This window comes from Trematomus bernacchii, unplaced genomic scaffold (assembly GCF_902827165.1).
Source record: "Trematomus bernacchii unplaced genomic scaffold, fTreBer1.1, whole genome shotgun sequence".
Lineage (NCBI taxonomy): Eukaryota > Metazoa > Chordata > Actinopteri > Perciformes > Nototheniidae > Trematomus > Trematomus bernacchii.
This window is the reverse complement of record NW_022987550.1, coordinates 1108839-1132452: the sequence shown is the minus strand read 5'-3', so window position 1 is coordinate 1132452 and position 23614 is coordinate 1108839. Positions and strand designations below refer to the sequence as shown.

Here is a 23614-nt window from a genome sequence, read left to right as displayed (position 1 = left end):
TATAAAATACTATATGACAGTAACAGAAAAGTTGTTAAAAATAACAAGAATGGAGTTTAAAAAGGGAGTGCATGGCCCCGGACCCCCCTAGAGGAGGTTAGGTCTCCCCCCCCACGTAAATCATGTCCACATGGATAGGAAACTAAATACATTTGCACACATCTTGTGTCCATATCTTTCTGTTGGTCATGCCACACCGTGCACGTGAATGCGCGAGTCATGGTGAGATATCTGGATTAAGAGGTTGCTTTTTCTTTGCACAGAATGAAAGAAAGGCGAAATGAATGGGCTGTGATTTTAGTATTTTTAAGCAGTGGTTGAGTTAATAATAATAATTTGTACGGCCCTCGGAGGATGTTGTAAAAATGTAAAGGAAAGAGGTTCCCCACCCCTGGTGTAAATAATAATAAAAACCCTTGATTTATAACTTAACGTCTCTGTCTCCTATTGATCTGAGTATATTAGAAAGAATAGCCAGTTCATTGAAGCATTACAGCGCAGGCCTTTGTCAGATGGTTTATTACGCTGTTCTTTCACCATACGTGTGTTTGCACCCCTGATATCAGTATGTAGTGTAGCGCGTTATGTTACTTTTTATTGTTTTTTTACAGCTATTTCAGCAAAAAATTATTATTTATATTTTAACAAAATCTCAAAAATACTGTATTTATTTATAACTCAATACATTCTCGACACAAACTCACTCAACTTAAATGAAACACCTGTAAACACCGACAGGCTGCAGAGACCCCCTGCTGTCAGCCTTCTGCTCAGACATTGTTTTATCCTCCTCCTCTTCCTCCTCCTCCTCTTCCTCTCAACAATAGACCCCCCTCCTCCCTCTCAGGCCTCATTAACCTTCTGCCTCTTCCTCTTATCTCACCTCCTTTCCTCCCCTCCTCACTCTTTTCTTCCTCCCCCCTCCTCCCTCCTTCTGTCTCCCTCCAACTGTCATCTCTGGTCTTTTTTCTTTTCTTTTTTTTTGACGGGTAGTTTTTTAATTATTTTTTAAAGAATCTGTTTAACCTACTTCCCAGAGAGAGAAGACACTTCTTCTGCTGCTCTCACCTCCATGACGCCAAGACAGAGCAGCAGCTGCTGAGGGAGAGTTATTAATGCTCCATATGTCAGGGAGAAAGTTAATAAATGTTGTTTACATCGATGTGCATTTACTGCCGGCTGCCGCTATAATCCAGACACTGCCTCATGGCATTTTATTATGCTGCGTACGTGAGGGAGAGTTATAATGTTCGTAAGTTATGTTCGTACGTGAGGGAGAGTTAGAATGTTCGTAAGTTATGTTCGTACGTGAGGGAGAGAGGGAGAGTTATAATGTTCGTACGTGAGGGAGAGTTCTAAAGCTGCGTACGTGAGGGAGAGTTATAATGTTCGTACGTGAGGGAGAGTTATAATGTTCGTAAGTGAGGGAGAGTTATAATGTTCGTACGTGAAGGAGAGTTATAATGTTCGTACGTGAGGGAGAGAGGGAGAGTTATAATGTTCGTACGTGAGGGAGAGAGGGAGAGTTATAATGTTCGGGAGAGAGGGAGAGAGGGAGAGTTTTAATGTTCGTACGTGAGGGAGAGTTATAATGTTCGTACGTGAGGGAGAGAGGGAGAGTTATAATGTTCGTACGTGAGGGAGAGAGGGAGAGTTATAATGTTCGGGAGAGAGGAGAGAGGGAGAGTTTTAATGTTCGTACGTGAGGGAGAGTTATAATGTTCGTACGTGAGGGAGAGTTATAATGTTCGTACGTGAGGGAGAGTTATAATGTTCGTACGTGAGGGAGAGTTATAATGTTCGTACGTGAGGGAGAGTTATAATGTTCGTACGTGAGGGAGAGAGGGAGAGTTATAATGTTCGTACGTGAGGGAGAGTTATTACGTTCGGGAGAGAGGGAGAGTTATAATGTTCGTACGTGAGGGAGAGTTATAATGTTCGTACGTGAGGGAGAGTTATAATGTTCGTAAGTTATGTTCGTACGTGAGGGAGAGTTATAATGTTCGTACGTGAGGGAGAGAGGGAGAGTTATAATGTTCGTACGTGAGGGAGAGTTATAATGTTCGTACGTGAGGGAGAGAGGGAGAGTTATAATGTTCGTACGTGAGGGAGAGTTATAATGTTCGGGAGAGAGGGAGAGTTTTAATGTTCGTACGTGAGGGAGAGAGGGAGAGTTATAATGTTCGTACGTGAGGGAGAGTTATAATGTTCGTACGTGAGGGAGAGTTATAATGTTCGAAGTGAGGTAGAGTTATAATGTTCGTACGTTAGGGAGAGTTATAAATGTTCGTAGTTATGTTCGTACGTGAGGGAGAGTTATAATGTTCGTAAGTTATGTTCGTACGTGAGGGAGAGTTATAATGTTCGTAAGTTATGTTCGTACGTGAGGGAGAGTTATAATGTTCGTACGTGAGGGGAGAGTTATAATGTGAGGGAGAGAGGGAGAGTTTTAATGTTCGTACGTGAGGGAGAGAGGGAGAGAGGGAGAGTTATAATGTTCGTACGTGAGGGAGAGTTATAATGTTCGTACGTGAGGGAGAGTTATAATGTTCGTAAAGTTATGTTCGTACGTGAGGGAGAGTTATAATGTTCGTAAGTTATGTTCGTACGTGAGGGAGAGTTATAATGTTCGTACGTCAGGGAGAGTTATAATGTTCGTACGTGAGGGAGAGTTATAATGTTCGTAAGTTATGTTCGTACGTGAGGGAGAGTTATAATGTTCGTAAGTTATGTTCGTACGTGAGGGAGAGTTATAATGTTCGTAAGTTATGTTCGTACGTGAGGGAGAGAGGGAGAGTTATAATGTTCGTACGTGAGGGAGAGTTCTAATGCTGCGTACGTCAGGGAGAGTTATAATGTTCGTAAGTGAGGGAGAGTTATAATGTTCGTAAGTTATGAAGAGAGGGAGAGTTATAATGTTCGTACGTGAGGGAGAGAGGGAGAGTTATAATGTTCGTAAGTTATGTTCGTACGTGAGGGAGAGTTATAATGTTCGTAAGTTATGAAGAGGGAGAATTATAATGTTCGTACGTGAGGGAGAGAGGGAGAGTTATAATGTTCGTAAGTTATGTTCGTACGTGAGGGAGAGTTATAATGTTCGTAAGTTATGTTCGTACGTGAGGGAGAGAGGGAGAGTTATAATGTTCGTACGTGAGGGAGAGTTCTAATGCTGCGTACGTCAGGGAGAGTTATAATGTTCGTAAGTGAGGGAGAGTTATAATGTTCGTAAGTTATGAAGAGAGGGAGAGTTATAATGTTCGTACGTGAGGGAGAGAGGGAGAGTTATAATGTTCGTAAGTTATGTTCGTACGTGAGGGAGAGTTATAATGTTCGTAAGTTATGAAGAGAGGGAGAATTATAATGTTCGTACGTGAGGGAGAGAGGGAGAGTTATAATGTTCGTAAGTTATGTTCGTACGTGAGGGAGAGTTATAATGTTCGTAATTTATGTTCGTACGTGAGGGAGAGAGGGAGAGTTATAATGTTCGTACGTGAGGGAGAGTTCTAATGCTGCGTACGTCAGGGAGAGTTATAATGTTCGTAAGTGAGGGAGAGTTATAATGTTCGTAAGTTATGAAGAGAGGGAGAGTTATAATGTTCGTACGTGAGGGAGTGAGGGAGAGTTATAATGTTCGTAAGTTATGAAGAGAGGGAGAATTATAATGTTCGTACGTGAGGGAGAGAGGGAGAGTTATAATGTTCGTACGTGAGGGAGAGAGGGAGAGTTATAATGTTCGTACGTGAGGGAGAGTTATAATGTTCGTAAGTGAGGGAGAGTTATGATGTTCGTACGTTAGGGAGAGTTATAATGTTCGTACGTGAGGGAGAGTTATAATGTTCGTACGTTAGGGAGAGTTATAATGTTCGTACGTGAGGGAGAGTTATAATGTTCGTACGTGAGGGAGAACGTGAGGGAGAGTTATAATGTTCGTACGTGAGGGAGAGTTATAATGTTCGTACGTGAGGGAGAGTTATAAAGCTGCGTACGTGAGGGAGAGTTATAAAGTTCGTACGTTAGGGAGAGTTATAATGTTCGTACGTGAGGGAGAGTTATAATGTTCGTACGTGAGGGAGAGTTATAATGTTCGTACGTGAGGGAGAGTTATAATGTTCGTACGTTAGGGAGAGTTATAATGTTCGTACGTGAAGGAGAGTTATAATGTTCGTAAGTGAGGTAGAGTTATAATGTTCGTACGTGAGGGAGAACGTGAGGGAGAGTTATAATGTTCGTACGTGAGGGAGAGTTATAATGTTCGTACGTGAGGGAGAGTTATAAAGCTGCGTACGTGAGGGAGAGTTATAAAGTTCGTACGTGAGGGAGAGTTATAATGTTCGTACGTGAGGGAGAGTTATAATGTTCGTACGTGAGGGAGAGTTATAATGTTCGTACGTTAGGGAGAGTTATAATGTTCGTACGTGAAGGAGAGTTATAATGTTCGTACGTGAAGGAGAGTTATAATGTTCGTACGTGAGGGAGAGTTATAATGTTCGTACATCAGGAGAGAGTTAATAAATGTTGTTTACATGAATGTGCTTCAGGGTGCAGAAAAACCCGTTCACATAATCATAATGATTCATGTTTGTATATATGTAAACAGTTATTCTATCATTTGGATTCTAAGACCCAGCACGTGATCCACGAACAGATAAAAGTCCTTTTATTCGACATAATCTGTGTCTGAGCTTGTTGAGACGGCAGCTTTTTGAGTGTCTTCTCCCCGTTGTTTCATCGTCTGCTGTCTGATATTATTTTAAAAGCTGTATTAATATATAAAATAGCATTAATTCCTCCTGAGCCTCAGTGCTGACCCTCGTAAAGCGACATGCAGCCATTGTTTGCTGCCCTGCATCTGACGGCAGACGTCTTATTGTCTGTCGTCGGGATAAGAAAACACAACGGTTGGATTACTTTTTTATTATTCTGACCTGCTGTCTATGCACGGTTCATTTCCACAGGTTTAATGGGAGATAGAGAAGGTTTTCACGAGTTTCATACAAACCAATAATAATACATTTGATTTGTAAAGCACCTTTCATCGTTAAAAGAAATCCCAAAGTGCTACAAGAGGCTTAATAGAAGAAGAAAAAACACAAGTTTAATCAAATGCTTTTTTTAAAAGAAAGGTTTTTCGGCCTTCCTTCCATTGTTACCTTTCACAATTAAAGCCATTCACTTTTTAATATATTTACAGGCTTTTATTGTCAGTTTTTTTTTATTCGTAACTACCCTGATGTGTGAAGGGAATTTCAGAAAACAGCGCTATCTGATAAAAACTTCTCCCAGATTTGTGCCTTTTTTAGACAAATATACAAAGGGCTTAATAGTATTTAGGCAGCAAATATTTGTATTTTTTGCATTAAAATGCCTCGTATTAAGCACACATTCAGTGTAAAAAAAGACTATAATCCCACATGTATGTTCATAATTCATTTTTTTTAACGAAAAAGATCAGTACAGCATAAAGGGAATTTCAGAAAGTGAGAATAAATCAAATACAAAGGGGTTAAAACTATTTAATCCGCAAATATTTGTATTTTTTGCATTCAAATGCCTTGTATGTAGGACACATTCATTGTAAAAAATGACTATAGTCCCCCATGTATGTTTTAATTAGTTTAATTAACTAGTACAGCATACAATGAACCAGCCAAAATGTCTAAATTCAGCACTTATATCCAGTATTGTAGATTTGCAGCTTAGTATTGATCTAATCTAAATGAACTGAACAGATGAAGTTTTGCTCAGTCTTTCCATTTGTAGTCTCACTCAGAGCCACAGATGTCTCGTGCCAATACCATCACTCAGAGGCTTTTTCACATTCATTGATTCCCAAAGACAAGCAGAGGACCTGTTGTTTCTGAAATGACAAGAGAGTTATCCACCGTGCAGCAAAACCCATGTGTTGGTGGATAACTCGTGTTTTCAGAATGAGAATCAGAAAGTAGAGACATCTAAAAACCTCATATGCATTTATATATATCTATGATAATAATAATAATAATAATGGAATAAAATCTGCATAAACATTGCATCAAAAACTCCATTAAGCGCGTTTAAGAATCAGCTGTGAAGAAATTGTTAATTGGTTTTCCGCTTAAATGAGATTTTATTTATTTGGCTGACAAAATGCCCCCATCTCTTCTAAATAAATATACAAAAATGATGATGTGTGTTTGTGTTGTTATACAGACACAGTTGGAAGTCTAAACCAAAAAAATATTTATTTTAATTTTATTATCTATCATTAATAAACCCCTCCCCCCCTTCTCTCAGATTGATGGTATGATCTAACTGGTTCGAACCAATTTGAGTGAAAACGGGGGTGCATGTGGCTAAATATCATTATTATACTAGTGTGTGTTTGCATTACACATACACACACACACACACACACACACACACACACACACACACACACACACACACACACACACACACACTTAAGGAAGACAGATGCCCTTTATTCATTGGCTGGGTGAAGGATGGATGAATGTCTCTGCTGGGGTTTACACACACACACACACTCTCTCACACACACACATGCACTCACAGCAGTTTTTGGGGGGGGGGGGGGGCTGGGCACCAGATGAGCGTGGTGATAGAGGCAGCGTCCCTCTCCATCTGTCACACACACACACACACACACACACACACACACACACACACACTCATAGTCACCAGCTGGAGCCACCAGAGAAAGTGTGTGTTTTAATTTAAATATTAAGTATCATTAGGATAATAAAGTTGTGTTTTTGATTAGACCATAAAAAGGTCAACAGAGTGCCTTATGTTGGGGAGGTGTGTGTGTGTGTGTGTGTGTGTGTGTGTGTGTGTGTGTGTGTGTGTGTGTGTGTGTGTGTGTGTGTGTGTGTGTGTGTGTGTGTGTGTGTGTGTGTGTGTGTGTGTGTGTGTGTGTGTGTGTGTGTGTGTGTGTGTGTGTGTGTGTGTGTGTGTGTGTGTGTGTGTGTGTGTGTGTGTGTGTGTGTGTGTGTGTGTGTGTGTGTGTGTGTGTGTGTGTGTGTGTGTGTGTGTGTGTGTGTGTGTGTGTGTGTGTGTGTGTGTGTGTGTGTGTGTGTGTGTGTGTGTGTGTGTGTGTGTGTGTGTGTGTGTGTGTGTGTGGGGTTAATTAATTTACATTTTATTAAGTGTTTTTTTATTTGTGTGTCACATCACATTAAGTCTCTGAATTATTTAAACACTCTGCTTTTTGTTTTAAATGCTAGCAAGCTGAAACTACATGTATATATAGTTTATATTTTTGATGTCAGTATATTGTATTTTGCGTTATTGAAAGAGCCTGGGACTTGAGATATACTTTGCTTTCACTTGAAATGTTCATTAAATCCTATGAATCTTGAATATTTCATTTATTTAGCGCTTTTCTAAGTCCTCAATGATACTTAACAATACAAGAAAAACGCCATACGAGCATACAGACAGACAAACAAACATACATACATAACACAGAATTCAATTAAGTGGATAAGAAAATTAAGAAAGCAGTTGCGAGTTAACCAAAAGATTCATACAGAAAAATCAAGCTTTAATTTGTTGTGATTTTGTATTTTAAACGGTGAAATAAAGGGTTAAATAAGTAAGGAATAATTTGCATTCGAGGTGGTCTTTATTGAAGAAATAGCAACTGTAATTATTTTTGCTTGGCAGCAGTCTATTATCAAGTATTAACAACCTCTGAAAAGTCCAAATTGACCAATCAGAATCGAGTATTCAAATAAGCCGTGTAATAAATAAATAATAATCTGGATTTGTTAACTGTTATGTAGTTCATCTATGTACCTAGATGTGTTTATTTTGTTATGTGTGCTTTGTGAATATGTTCTTAAAATAATACGATACGATAATAATTTAATGGTCAGATCAAGTCTGAAATGCTCCTTGCATCCCAGCAGCTCACAATACATGAAAAACAAACAATAACCATTTAACATAACAGCAGGATCACTGAGAGAAAACCTGCTCAAAGAGCCTTCAGCGTGCATCTGATCTGCATCTGATCTGCATTCAGCTCTGTATAGAGCGGTGCAGGGAGGACGTGTTTACCCGGAAGTAAGCTGCTGGTTCCCTCGACAAAAAAGCAACAGGATTTCTCTATAGGATTTTGGAAAATAGCTGTAAATAAGATCTGTGTAAAAGGAACCTGTTTGATAAATGCACGTTTTGTTCAGCCGGATAATCTCCACACGTCTTCCCTACTTTTATAATGTTCGAATCATAAATCTAATGTCCAGAAGCAAAATGCTAACGTTATGCTATAAAGGAACTGCAGCCGAGTCCAGCAGCACGACTTCAACGTCACGCCAACTTATGATCCATATTCAAACACACAGATTCTAAATGGTACAAGTTGAAGCGTTTGTTTGAACACTTTGCAGGAGGCAGGTACTTGCTTTCAAGCAGAACAGGGCAAACTAACTTAGCGGAGTGTTTACGTGTTCGGCGTAATGACGTACAACGTCCTCCACAACTTCTGTAGTCCTATTCAGCCACTTGGTAACAACCATCGTTTTTCAGACACGTCAACTCTTCAGAAATCACCAGTGGGGTCACTGCTGATGGATTTAATGGCGTAGAACAAAACGTGATCCGTCTCTTCAATGTGTCTCAACCACAGACCTTATTTCAGCTATTATCCAACATCCTATGGAGAGATCCCATTGGCTCTGAGACGAGGGAACAGGAAGTGGAGAAATGCTGACTCACTTCTGGGTTTTAAGACTCATTCCTGCACCACGCTTTTTACTGTGAGGATTGACTGGAGCACAAAGGATGCTTCAGTCTGACTTTATTGAATAGCTAATGATGTGTTTTTCTGTCCCTGCAGGACGTGTCGTATCTGAACCGAGACACCAGCAAAGTGATCGTGGTGGACTGTAAGAGGGAAGCCTTCCGCCTGCAGCCTTTCAACGGCATGGCTCTGAAAAAATGGGACGGAAACTCAGAGGATCGAACGCTGTACGACCTCGCCAACTTCCTCAAGAGTAAGAAGACCATAAGATTCAAAGGTTTTATCGTCATATGCACAAAGCTACAGTGGAGACATGGCAAGGACATTCTTCTGACCTGAGCTCCTCCAACAAAGCATAAAAAGGCATTGTACAATCAAATTAAAAGACAAGAAATAAACATTAAAAAATGTCAACATCTCAATAGCAATAAAAAAAAATGTTAAATTACAAATTTACAGCAGGATATTATATAGACATAAGTATTATTAATGCTATTTTATTTCTATTTGAGACGTTGAGAGGAATAATCCTATTTTCTAAATGTTTTTTTGTTGCCTTTTCTCCTGCAGCTATTGCTCTGAGCGGCGTGGATGATGTTCGCTCGGTGTTGGAAAACTACGCTCTGGAGGACGACCCCATCGACGCTTTCAAACGCAGACAGGCCCAGCTGGCACAGGTAAGAAGTTTATAATGTTGAAGTGTAAATGAAAATGTAAAAATAGCTAATGTTGGGCTATAAAGGAACTACAGCACGGTCACATGACTTCACGTCACCACCGCTAAGCTAAAGGTGGCTAATGTTGGGCTATAAAGGAACTACAGCACGGTCACATGACTTCACGTCACCACCGCTAAGCTAACGGCGGCTAATGTTGGGCTATAAAGGAACTACAGCACAGTCACATGACTTCACGTCACCACCGCTAAGCTAAAGGTGGCTAATGTTGGGCTATAAAGGAACTACAGCACGGTCACATGACTTTACGTCACCACCGCTAAGCTAAAGGTGGCTAATGTTGGGCTATAAAGGAACTACAGCACGGTCACATGACTTCACGTCACCACCGCTAAGCTAAAGGCGGCTAATGTTGGGCTATAAAGGAACTACAGCACGGTCACATGACTTCACGTCACCACCGCTAAGCTAAAGGCGGCTAATGTTGGCCTATAAAGGAACTACAGCACGGTCACATGACTTCACGTCACCACCGCTAAGCTAAAGGAGGCTAATGTTGGGCTATAAAGGAACTACAGCACGGTCACATGACATCACGTCACCACCGCTAAGCTAAAGGCGGCTAATGTTGGGCGTAATGACGTAATTTAGACACTTGTTAGCAACTGTCTACTGAGATTTTGACTTCCAAACAAGGGAACAGGAAGTAGTAAACTTCCTTTGAGTCTGAAATGTATATTTGTATATAATAAACTAGCTTTAATCTCCTCTCTCTTTGTTTCTCAGGAGGAGGAGCAGCGTTTAGCGGAGCTCGCCCAGCAGAAGAAACAGGGCCTGTCTCTCGGATCCATCGCCTCACGGTTCTGGCGCTCCAAACCGCAGTGAGCCCCGCCCCCTTTTCACACTTCCACCAATCAGAGCCCGGCTTCTGCTCCGAAGGGGGAGGGGCCACAGATGAAGGGGAGGCGGGAACTGGAACAATGGACCGCTCGGCTCCAATAAGAGACGTACTTCCTGTTCTTTTGGAGGCGGGGCTTCGGCCTCCCGTTTTGGTGTCACCTGATCAAGCTGCTGAATGGTTAAAAAAAAAAAAAAAGAGAGAGACAGGTTTCCAGGTCAGAATGATGAACTCTGTTGCGGTTTTAGAGGCTGGTCTGAGATCAGCGCCGCTATCGCTATTCCGGCTCTGCTCGGCCCGCCGCGTCCGCAGGATCTGACCTGAGATCAGCTGCAAGATGTGTATTTAATTTTATTTTCTATTCCTCTGTGAGTGTGTGTGAGTGAGTGTGTGTGTGTGTGTGTGTGTCCGATGGGCTGCTGGAGGTAAATAATGAATATTGTTTATAAGAAATAAAAGCTAAACAGTAAGTAGTGTAAGAGTTTATTCAATATGTTCGACGGCAGAATGAAGATGCTATCGGCAGCTGAGCAATTTACCTATTTTTGTTAAAGGGTCTGTTTTTTATTTATTTTTTGTCTACATATTCCCCCAAAAAGACTCTGTGCTGTGTCTCCATTCGGATCAGGAAACAGCGTGATCTACACTGTGAACACCTGAGCAGTGTGTGAACTACAATCACCACAATAGCCGCTGTTAGCTTGCTAGGTAGCAACGTTATCATTTGCGGTAACGAAAAATCTTTACAGACGGATAAATTAACCACGGCTTCTTTCCCACACCAGCATAGTGGAACGTAACTTAAATAGTGAACAAATAAACACATTTTATTTGAAGAGTGCTGTTTTTAACGGAGCAGTCTCAGCTAGTTACGTAGATTTGGTTACGTAGTTTCGGTTACGTAGCTATCGTTACGTAGCTTCGGTTACGTAGCTTCGGTTATGTAGCTTTCTTTACCTAGCTTCCGTTACGTAGCATCAGTAACGTAGCTAGTTAGGTAGCTGGAGTTACGTAGCCAAGATGGGCGGTCATGGGTAAAGAAGTGTCGAGCGTTCTGTATCCTCACATTGGTTCCTAACGAAGATTAATATCTTTAAAAACACAAAAAATATATATATACTTAAATAAATAAAAGATATGGGCGAAAATGTCCACAAACAGCTGCTCACTCTAGTCTTTAAACAAGGAAACAAGAGGAGTGAGTGGGTTTGATTGGGACTACTTTCTGCGGCAGATTCATCCACATTTTCTCACTCAAACAGGAGGGGAAAGCGCATTTGTGGAAATCCGTTTTCAACCTAAATGCCAGAATGAATATCCCAAAAAGTCAAATTTATATTAAATGATTTGAAAGGCTTGAAACGAATACAGTTGTTATGGTGGAAGGAAAATGATGTCCGTCTTAAACAACTCCTACATGTTCTACATTTACATGTTACTGGTGAGGTTTTAAGTCTCTAATAAGACGAGTATAACATTTTTTTTTAAAGGAGGGAAATTGTTCTTTTTGTTGGGACTACTTTCATCGGCGGATTAATCCACGTTTGTTGCTGTATTTGTGACGGTGTGTGTGGGGGTCTAAATTAAACTAAAGTGTGTGTTTATGGTAACTAAAGAACAAACCTGTTTCGGATAACTTTTCCTCTAAATATACAATATTTGTTTGTTTTTTTACTATAAATGTTTTTAATAATCCTACATATTTGCGTCCTTTTCTCTCCAAACGTTTTACGCTCAGCTGCCGTTCTTCTTGGTGTGTTTATTGAAAGATTGTGTGACTCATGTTGATGTGAATTCACCATCGACGTCCTCAATAAAGCGGAGAAACCAACACGTTGTTATTGCTTTATTTACTCTGCTTTTAATAATGTGTTTTCCTTGGAGGGTTTTTTTTTACACCACGTTGTAAATGTGGCCGTCTTTGCTCCACAGGATCGATTTCATATATTATGAATTGCTTACTTCACTTTTTCCACTTGTGTTTACGACCCTTTAAAAGCTGCATTTCAACTCGTTTCGGAAGCAAAAAACAAGCAGGTTTTATTCAAGCTCCTGCAGGATACAATCATGTTTAATAAATAACTCATTTAAATCTGCTTTTCCGGAGTAATTTCACTAAGATTTGTGTCATATTTTACAGATTAAGTGTCATATAACTTGTTTTGGTTACTTGCCTTTTTCCACATCTGTTTACGACTCTGAAAAAGTGAATTTCCACTCATTTAGGATCAAAAACAAACATATTTTACTCCTGCAGGATACACTAATACCGTCAAATAAATACCCAGTTTACTTTCCTTTCTCGGAGTAAACGAGTACCTCTTAGAATATTTAAACTGTATACTTGTTATTATTTACAGTGCATGTGTCATTGATATTATTGTGTTTAAGGTACAAGAGAAGACACAGGTAACGTACGTTTAAATGGACTTTAAAGCTGCATTCTGTGATGAGATTTAAAGGTCACCTATCATGCTATTTTTAGGCAATAGCATAGGTCTCAGATATATAAAAAACATGTCTATGAAGTGTTTTGCTCAAAATACCAAACAGATCACCCATTCTCGCCATGCCTCATATCCCTCTATTTCACTTCCTGTTTCAAAAGTGCTGATTTGGGGTATGAAGCTTTAAAAAAATAAAAATTGATACAAATAAAAAAGGAGGGGTCTGAGCTCATGCGGGACCCGGCAGCTACTGTCTAAACTAAATACTGCCGTGATGAAACGCCATATCATGGATTATCAAGGATTGTTTCTGAAACAGTATGGAGCTCAAAGGCTTTCTCTCTTGCCGGTTATACCACAAGGTGAGTTCCTTTTTATTTCCTGCTTCTTCACACACATGCTCTCCAGTACAGGTTAGCTCTGAGTGTTAGCGATGCTAATGTAAACACCGACCATATTACGTCCAAAACAGTCGGGCATTGTTTCTGATAGCAACGTTTCTGATTGGGCCCGTGGGTCCACATTTCAGATATTACGTCATATCGGACGCAAATCTGGATCAGCTCCGTTGTTCCCCTGTTTTTAGAGATTTGGGTACGGAGGAAAAGAGAGAGGGTTTTATTTTCTGACACACCGGGGACACATGTTTATGTATAAAAGACATAAAAAAGTGCATTTTGCATGATAGGTCCCCTTTAAAGGTAAAATCTGTAGTTTTTCTCTGTATTTTTTTTACCATAAAACCCAGAATTCAGGATTACTTATCATTCTTTGATTTGAAGTAGAAACTCTCCTGTTGTAATGTCAAATAATATTAAATAAATGCCCAATTTACTCTTTCCTCTGTCTTCTTCAGTAAGACTAAGGACATTTCCATTTCATATTTATAATAGTACAAGTAGAAAAAGGAGACAAACGTAAAAGTGTTTTTTAGTTGTACTTTTTACATTTTCAAGCTACAGTAAAGAAGCAGTTTTTTTTATGAGATTTTAAGGTAATATTTGTAGGTTTTCTCAATATTTTTTAAGTGGAAAACATTTTTTTTAGGTTGAAGTAAATGTCAAATAATTTTAAGTAAATTACAAATTAACTGTACAATTTAGTAGATTTAAACTGAATTATTTGTATTATATTCAAGAGTCATATTAAGGAATTTGTAGTAAAAAGGAGACAAAGGTAAAGCACATTTAAATGGACTTTAAAGCTGCATTTTGTGATGAGATTTAAAGGTAAAATCTGTAGTTTTCCTATATTTTTTACCGTAAAACACACATTTGAAACCCACCTGACCAAAACTCAGGAACATCGATCATTCTTTGACTTACTTTGCACTATTTTCCATTTCACGTGTCATATTTATTGATTTTAAGTACAAAAGGAGATAAATGTTATTTGTAGTTTGAGACTTTTTCAGAAAAACAGGTTGTTTTTTGTGGGGTTTCTTTTCTGGATTTGAAGTAAAACACTCATGTCAAATATAACTGAATAAATAAGCAATTTACTTTAATGTCTCTTGAGTAATTTACTACACCGTGGAAGAAACTGAATTATTTGACCGTGCAGGAGACATGATGAGACAACGGTGAAGAACATTGAAATCACATGTGCTCATTTTATGTTTGTGATGAGGTCATCTTTTGTAGTTCTTCTGTATATTTTTATAACAGAAAAACTAGAGTTAGAAACTCGACCAAAACCTCAGGAATGTCCTCTGATCTGAAGCAGACTCCCTGCGGTGCGTTGGATCCTCTAAATCTGTTTTCCTTCTCCCCTCTGCGGGAAACTTCTCCACCGACAGATCTGTAAATCGATAAATAAACGCCTCTGAAGATCATCGAGAGCACAACCAGAGTGCATCATGGGTAATAAAGCTGCAAAAAAAACACCTGGGCAGAACGGAGGTGAGTCCAAATGTAGAAACACGTTAAAAAAAGAAATGATCCTGGGAGTAAGGTGTGTGTGTGTGTGTGTGTGTGTGTGTGTGTGTGTGTGTGTGTGTGTGTGTGTGTGTGTGTGTGTGTGTGTGTGTGTGTGTGTGTGTGTGTGTGTGTGTGTGTGTGTGTGTGTGTGTGTGTGTGTGTGTGTGTGTTTTTGCAAGATATATAATAAAATATCTTTAAAAAAATCTTTAATTTTAATAATCTGGTCTCCTGGCTAATGGTGGCATATCCCATTTGAGCACATGTCAGATCATAAATTGTCCTTAAATGCACTTTTAAGCCAGATTTGACCATTTACTTTTAAATCTCGGTTTGTTTCAACTCTACATTTTAACCGAATCAAGACATTGTACACCAATAAACATTTAGTACAAGATCTGAGTACTTCTACTTTTACTCAAGTACAAGATCTGAGTACTTCTACTTTAACTCAAGTACAAGATCTGAGTACTTCTACTTTAACTCAAGTACAAGATCTGAGTACTTCTACTTTAACTCAAGTACAATATCTGAGTACTTCTACTTTAACTCAAGTACAAGATCTGAGTACTTCTACTTTTACTCAAGTACAAGATCTGAGTACTTCTACTTTTACTCAAGTACAAGATCTGAGTACTTCTACTTTAACTCAAGTACAATATCTAAGTACTTCTACTTTTACTCAAGTACAAGATCTGAGTACTTCTCCCACCTCTGATCATCTCAAAGTGTATTCAGTATTACATTTCAAAGTAACAAACCACTGCAGACCGTCAGGGTTTTATTTGTCCTCCATGTTCAGTTTTTGAGGCGAACATGAAGCACCAAAGAGGCCCATGTGGATACAAAATAAATATATATTCACCACTACTGACTGAAAAAAACACAAATCCTGCCAAACTCTTTATTGGAAATAGATTACAGACGATAAAACCCTCGTTCTAGCTCATGAACTGCATTCTGGAAATAAAACAAAGCTGTAGTTTTCCTGTTTGCTGTGCTGCTTGCAGTCGGAGCCGTTTAGAAACAGATTAAAGGCTTCATTCTGCAGGAAGGAGAGGATCAGGGAGACTTCCTGCAGAGTTTAAAACACTGATCCCACTTCAGGATTAAAGATGAAATGCTGCTGTTTGCACAAGTCTCAGAGTCTTTGAATTAAATCCTGTTGTCACAGATTGAAGTCGGAAGACCACGGGCGATCTCACACTAAATAAAAGCTCCTTAAGAGCCGTTAAACTGAACCAAGTGGTGACAGGCTTCCTAAACAATGAAACCAGCTCAATGTGTCAAATGACTACACCTACGTTATAGAGAGCTGCAGGAATGACGTGTTTCTGTAATCAGACCCTGAAGTTAGCATGTGTGACAGTTCTTTAGTTCCTTTATAGCCCAACATTAGCCACCTTTAGCTTAGCGGTGGTGACGTGAAGTCATGTGACCGTGCTGTAGTTCCTTTATAGCCCAACATTAGCCTCCTTTAGCTTAGCGGTGGTGATGTGAAGTCATGTGACCGTGCTGTAGTTCCTTTATAGCCCAACATTAGCCGCCTTTAGCTTAGCGGTGGTGACGTGAAGTCATGTGACCGTGCTGTAGTTCCTTTATAGCCCAACATTAGCCTCCTTTAGCTTAGCGGTGGTGACGTGAAGTCATGTGACCGTGCTGTAGTTCCTTTATAGCCCAACATTAGCCACCTTTAGCTTAGCGGCGGTGACGGGAAGTCATGTGAGGTAGAAGAAACTGTAAGAACTGTTTATATAAAAAAAGATGTTTCAAGTAAAAGCTTTTCCTATAAATAATCTTATAGTGTATGGATTTATGGCGCTGTGATCAATATGAGATGGTATTCCCATTCAACACAATTGATTACATGTATTTATATTACCTTACAGAAAGCAACTAAATAACATGTAGCCAGGGCCGGCCCTAGACTTTTGGGGGCCCTAAGCGAGCTTTGGCTTGGGGGCCCCCCTCACTCTAGCGCGTTTTCACTTCACACAACACGGAACCAACTTTTGTCTTATGATGTTAGCATAAGCACACATATTGTATAAATAAGCATGTAAACACCGTGGACCTAACATCCTCTAGGGGGGTCCTCACATCCTCTAGGGGGGTCCTCACATCCTCTAGGGGGGTCCTCACATCCTCTAGGGGGGTCCTCACATCCTCTAGGGGGGTCCGGGGGCATGCAAAATGAAGAGATCTATGGATACATCTCTCAACACCCATATGAAACAGAACTGTAAACAGATTTTTCTTTATGGATATTTTACAAATCACTCCCCTTTTAAACTGTATTCTTGTTTTGTCATATAGTATTTCATAACTGTTTTTCATTTATTCTCTCTGGCTGTCCATCTCATAATGTTCACATAGAAACTAGCTGTCAATAGGAATATCATTCAGAAGAATTATAATTTCATGCAAAAATCTGTCACAAAAAGAGGTTGCACATTTACATTCAGGTGTTGTTATGGCAACGTCAGTGGCCAAACAGCCACATTTACTGCTGCAAATACGTTCAAACATGCTGTCGACACGTAAAGCAGTGGCAACTATGCCACCATTTCAGCTGACTTTTTCTCAGAAATACTGTCACATAACATCCATATATTTCAGTGCTAGGTTGATGCTTAGCTAAGCTAACTATGAAACACTTGAACTGACAGGACTCAGGATCAACTGTGTACTGTAAGGTAGCTTCTAGCTTCATGTCGAACAGTAAGTCAACATTTCCCAGAGAGCTTTCTTTGAAATCACCAGGTAACACTAAAAAACATTACATTTAGATTGTATGACAAAGTGTTTATTTAATATATCTGGCTAGCTATAGCTACTTGCTAACGGTTTAGCTTACCCCCGCGATTCAAAGTAATGTCAACGTAGCTGTAATTTATGCTTTGCTTACATGTTCGCATAACTTGGAAGTTTACTGACATTTACATACCTTGTTTACCTGGCTCAAGTGGTGGCTCTGGGGTTGTTTTGTGAGCCACCACTTGAGAATTGTCATCTTTTTTAAGAAAAAAAGTTCTTATGTCCATCTTCAAAAACTTTGAGTCCGACTGACAGGTTATTTTAAACATTGTCACATGATAGGTACCTGTCAGCCAATAAGACAGATGTTTATTTCCATTCAACTCTCTGGTTGGTCTGGTGTCTTGCCTCTGTTGCATTCACTGAACATGGGAAATTACAATCCTGCCGTCCTCTCTAGTGTCATGATGAGGTTCAAGTAAAGCACGGTTAATGTATTATATGATTGACTCAATAATATAATACATGACTTTGAGAGTAGGCAATCTAGGCATATTAACTAAATTAATTAAACATACTTATCACGGCGACGGTGTACTGAGATTATTATCATTATTTTTTTTTTTTCATTTTTTGCTAGGGGGCCCTTAGTGGCTGCGGGGCCCTAAGCGGCCGCTTATGTCGCTTAATGGGTCGGGCCGGCTCTGCATGTAGCCTACCAATTGTTTTACTATTGCACTGTGGGAAGGAAGTGACATATCATTGGACTTTCAAAATAAAAGCACATCTTTAAATTGATGATTTGATGATATTGATTGGATATTGCACCATTATAAATTGAATTATATTACTACCACCAGTGCTTGAATTGGGCCGGTACTCACCGGTAGCCTACGCAGTACAGGCACTTCTGATGTTTACCCATGTGGTACCGGCACTTCTTACTGAATACCGGCAAGGTGCCGGTTCTCAGTAAGATGCCGGTACTCAGCCGCCAGCCGCCAGCCGCCAGCCGCCAGCCGCCGGCGGCACGTGATGACAACAAATATGCCCAGCGTAACCTAGATGCGTCATGAGATGCCGCCGGCGTTGCATTCAGGGACGAGGAGTCATTTAACCAGCCGCCAGTAGGAGTCAGGCTTTACTTTCTTTTATATCCATAAAGAAAAAGTAAATCTGTTTACAGTTCTGTTTCATATGGATGTTGAGATGTATCCATAGATCTCTCCACTTTGCTCTCAAAGTGCACCAGATTGATCCATTTAACTTCAATATTTAAAAAAAAATCTTCCCGGGGGAGCATGCCCCCGGACCCCTCTAGAGGAGGTTTGGTCCACTCCCCACTTATAAAATAGCACTTTACCCCTGCACCCCCTCTAATCTCAGATGCACCCTGAGTCATTTTGTTTAAATACAGTGAGCCTTTCTAAAATATACAGTAAAGAGACAAACCCACCAGCATTATAGGATATATGACTTTGAGCCAAATACTTGTTTTTGGGCTGTATAAATAAATTGACTTGAAACAGTTGCTGATTAGAGTACTGGCACCTTTTTTTATTCCAATTCAAGCACTGACTACACATAATGAATGTACCGTGAGAACATTTAATCTCCCATCAGGAAGCTCGTGACCTCCTCTTTGATGTGCACCGATGTTAATGCGCGAACCAATGTGCATGCAGATGTTAATATAGCGTTTATTATGCACGCGCCTTTTGAGTCATGTGAATGCAACAGATTGACAGCAGCGCGTGAAGTGAGGGAACAAGTGGCGCGAGGAGGAGGAGGAGGAGGGGGGGGGGGGGGGGTTAGGGGGTGACACCTACCTGCGAAGTGCGCGAGGTCTCCCACTCAACGGACAGACGACCACGTGCCAAAAAAACCTTAATGATGCCTGAGGCAGTGTGTGCGTGCGTGCGTGTGTGTGTGTGTGTGTGTGTGTGTGTGTGTGTGTGTGTGTGTGTGTGTGTGTGTGCGTGCGTATGTGTGTGTGTGTGTGTTGGCAGTTTGTGGGAATTAAGCAGATTTAGAAACGTTATCCAAAACTGCTCATTTTAATCTGTCAGTTTAGATGCATTTTAACGGATATTCTAGTAATTAGGAATATCTGCAGAATAATGAGATTATTGATATTATAAATGCTAAATTACGGCTATATTGTGCCAGGTTTTATTTCCAATAATGGGCTATTTAACTATTTCACCACCAACCAAGGTTTGTTGATTATGTTATTATTGTTATGAATACGTTTTTCTAAAAACGTAAATACACATTTACTACATATATAGCGTGTACATGTATATATACATATATACCAGAATCAGAATCAGGTTTATTACCAGGTATAGCTTAACGAGGAATTTGACTTGGTGTTGTGATGCATACATGAAAGTGAAACAAGAATTAAAAACACAGATAGAGAACTATTTTAAGAAAACTATAATAACGTTAACAAAATATTTAAAAATATAGTCAAATATAGCAGTATTTAAATTGAATATGATTGAAATCGAATTGGAATAAAATATGTGCAGTAATGAAAAACGAAATACACAGAAAGACGTCCCGTCCCCCTGAGACGATGTTCCTTTAATTTAGGCCATAACTATTTAACATGTTGGTAAAATCTGTAAATCTTATCTGACAACCTTTTGCAACATCAACATGCGCAACGTAACATCTGCAAATCTTATCTGACTACCTTTTGCAACATCAACATGCGCAACGTAAAATCTGTAAATCTTATCTGACAACCTTTTGCAACATCAACATTTGCAACGTTTAGCGGAGGAATGAATATTTATTTATTTAATCGTTTGTTTGGCAGGGACAATGCACAGTGATGAACACTTAAAACATTCAAATGTATCAAGCGTAACAGTGCCAGATTTAGCTTTGAGCTAATTTCCATCCGCAGTCCCTCACATTTAAGAAGTTTACATTTTACAAACATTACAAAAACAAAATACATGATATATGTCTAAATGTGCATTTAGCGGTGATTGCACGGAGGTTTGTTTCTCAACCATTCTTTGAGTTGACCTTTGAAGCTATTGAGAGTGGGACAGTCCCGTATCTCAGTTGGGAGGCTGTTCCACAAAGAGCTGCCTTTAACGGAGAGGACATTTTGTCCAAAAGTGGTCCGTTTATGATGGACTTCACAGTCTCCTCTGGTTTCTGACCTAGTGCAGCGTCCAGTGTGTTTTCTGTGGATGAATTCCCCTAAGGGGGAGAGGGGGGGGGGGGGGGGGGGGGGCAGTCCATGTAAACATTTATAAATAAAACACATACTTTTAAAAGACTTAAAATTGTCAAAACTTAACAAATAGTGTTTTTCTAGGATGGTGCAGTGGTGATATGAATAAGGCTTTCTGTCAAACACCTTGATAGCTCTCTCTCACAGCTGTTCTATGGGTTTCAGGTTTGTGGCACAAGCAGACGACCAGTTTGTAAAACAGTATTCAATGTGGGATAGAATCATACAGTGGAGGTATGACTTTGCAGCATTGAAAGTTAAGAAAGGTCTCATTTGTTTAAAATGCTGCAAGTTGAATTTAATAGTATTGGATACTTTCTTAATATGTTTCTTAAAAGTCAAGTTCGAGTCCAGTACGACTCCAAGATACTTGAAGTGGGGGACTAGTTCTATTTCTGCTCCGTTTAAAAACACATTGGATCCTTCGATTTTGACTGGTCGTTTACTGAACATCATGCGTACTGTTTGTTTTGCATTTAACTGTAAGCAAATACTGCTGAAAAGAATGTATTTAAAAATGAATATTTATCCTAAATAAATATTCATGTATTTTTGCTGAAACATACTCGGGTTGATTATAATCCATAATATACATGTAATGCAACACATATTGCACCATATCGTCAATACTTAGCCTTTAATGTACACTTCTTGTGATTTGGCCATTACATGAATACAATATTAGAAAATAAACAAATAAACCAACTACAGAGCAGCACTTTTAACAATACACGGCTTGTTTGAAATGAATATATCTGCACTTTTCTTGTTGTTCTGAGTTTGAATCTTCGTGGTTTTTTGCACTTTGGTTAAAAGCATCAGCTAAATGCAATGTGCTGTTAATAAAGATAAGATCAGATGTGCTTTATTGATCCCAGTTTGGGGACATGTCTTGTTGAACACAAACTGTTCTTTCTGTTGCCGTCTGGCAGACGTTACCGCAGCATCCTGGCCAAGACAAGAAGATTCTGAGACAGTTTCTTCCCGCGGGCAGTGAGACTGTTAAACAATTGAACTGTTGAAACAACTTCAAAACATTCATCTGCTACTCAGTATTATGTATCTACTATCTAATATATATCATTCCAATAACTTGTATATAGACTCGTACTGCACTATTCCACATGCTCACTTTATTTTATAACTATTTTTCTTTTGTATTGCTCTTGCTATCTGTATTGTTATTATGTTGCATTGTTGGAGAAGCCTGTGACCTTAGATTTGCAACAACATAATTACTCTGTAGCTATGTCAGTTTGACAATAAAGAACCTTGAACCTTGAACCTTGAACCTTGTTGCAGCAGCATGAAACAAAACAAGGCATTGCACATAACTACAAATGCTCCATAATAAGTCTTTATTCTATTTAAATATGTATTTATTTCTATATGCATGGTTCACATATACGCCTTCTGATGCAACCTATGTTCATTGTTTACGTTTTTAATCTAAGATGTGCTGGTTTCTTGCAGCTGTTCCCAGGTCAGCGAGGAGGTGTGATCATGGGAACTCTGAGAGCTTTTATGAGTTTCTGCCATCTGTTGGAGCTTCAGAGGAACAGACTGCAGGGACTGAAAACTGGCACCTTCAGGAGGAAAACAACAACAAACCTTCAGGAGGAAAATAACAACAAACCTCAGGGATTCACAGCATTCAAACATGTTGGATACATTCATGAGAAAAACTCAATAATAAAAGATCTTTTATGTTCAAAGCTCCGTCAGACTTACCACCAAACATAGGGTGCTTAACTTCTTCTCACATATTGAACAATGCTATTATTTTTGCTGTGAATTGAACTATTGAAGAATGAACACATACAAAACACTATATTAATAATAATACATTGTATTTGTAATACATTGCTAAAAGTAATCCCAAAGTGCTACAAGGGGCGTAATATACTTTAAAATAAAAACACACGTTTAATAAAAGCCTTGTTTTATATAGAGAGGCGAAGTCCCGCCCATCTGCTTCGGACCCATGGGACCTTATTTCAGAAAAAGTATGTATTGAAGTCAATGGGAGAGAGAAAGATTATCTCTCGATCCCGTTTGAATTGTGCCACGAATTACACATATGATGTTTGTCAATCTTAAAAAATAATTTCCATGTCAAAAAAGTCACAGTTTGTCGTAAAACTGTTGAAATATAAGACTATGAAAAATACGCAACTAGTAAGACTACAAATCCCAGAGTCCCGGTCCCGCATGCTGGCTCTTAGGAACCGACTAACTCCCCTTGTGTGTATGTACAGCTCTCAACATGCCCAGACTTGGAGTGATTTCACCTCTTTTAATACTTTCCGCCTCATTCTGAAAGAAAGAAGTGAAATGTGCCAACGTGACGGCCGTCTTGGTGTGTGGTGCGAGACGGGAGATGGAGTTCATTGAGCGGTTTCACACCAAAAAAAGTGTTACGACACATTTTAATTTTTTTGACTTGCAACATTTTCTTTTAAATTGACAAACATCATATGTGTAATTCGTGGCTCAATTCAAACGGGATCGAAAGATAATCTTTCTCTCCCCATTGACTTCAATACATAGTTACACAGTTCGGGTTGTATCAAACGATAACGGGTCCCAAGGTGGGTAGATCTGCGGACGGAACGCTCTTGGGGGCCAAACGGCTCCGTGTGTACGCCTGAGCCGATTGCGTGTGAACGGAAGACTTTTTTGATATCGAATTCGGTTCATTTTCGTTTGCGTTCCCGTGTAAATGGGGCCTTAGTCCACATGTGAATCTTACATTTTTGTGTTGTGATTGTTGTCTTGTCTTTGTTTCTATTGTGATGTCATGTTGTTTTTGTTTTTATGTCAGCAGAGGTGGAAGAAGTACTCAGATCTTGTACTTGAGTAAAAGTAGTTCTGTAAAACAAACACAGTACTTGAGTTATAAGGATACTTG

At 39.5% G+C, this 23614-nt stretch overlaps 1 protein-coding gene across 1 annotated transcript in view; it reads left to right on the top strand.

Moving 5' to 3' along the window:
- timm50 (translocase of inner mitochondrial membrane 50 homolog (S. cerevisiae)) overlaps nucleotides 1–12152 on the top strand; it is a 48546-nt gene extending 36394 nt beyond the window's left edge. Inside the window, exons 9-11 of the mRNA XM_034123766.1 lie at nucleotides 8843–8999; nucleotides 9317–9423; nucleotides 10210–12152. Coding sequence (XP_033979657.1) covers nucleotides 8843–8999; nucleotides 9317–9423; nucleotides 10210–10308 — 363 coding nt within the window. The 3' untranslated portion in view covers nucleotides 10309–12152. The remainder of the gene's footprint in view (nucleotides 1–8842; nucleotides 9000–9316; nucleotides 9424–10209) is intronic.
- Nucleotides 12153–23614: the final 11462 nt, after the last annotated feature.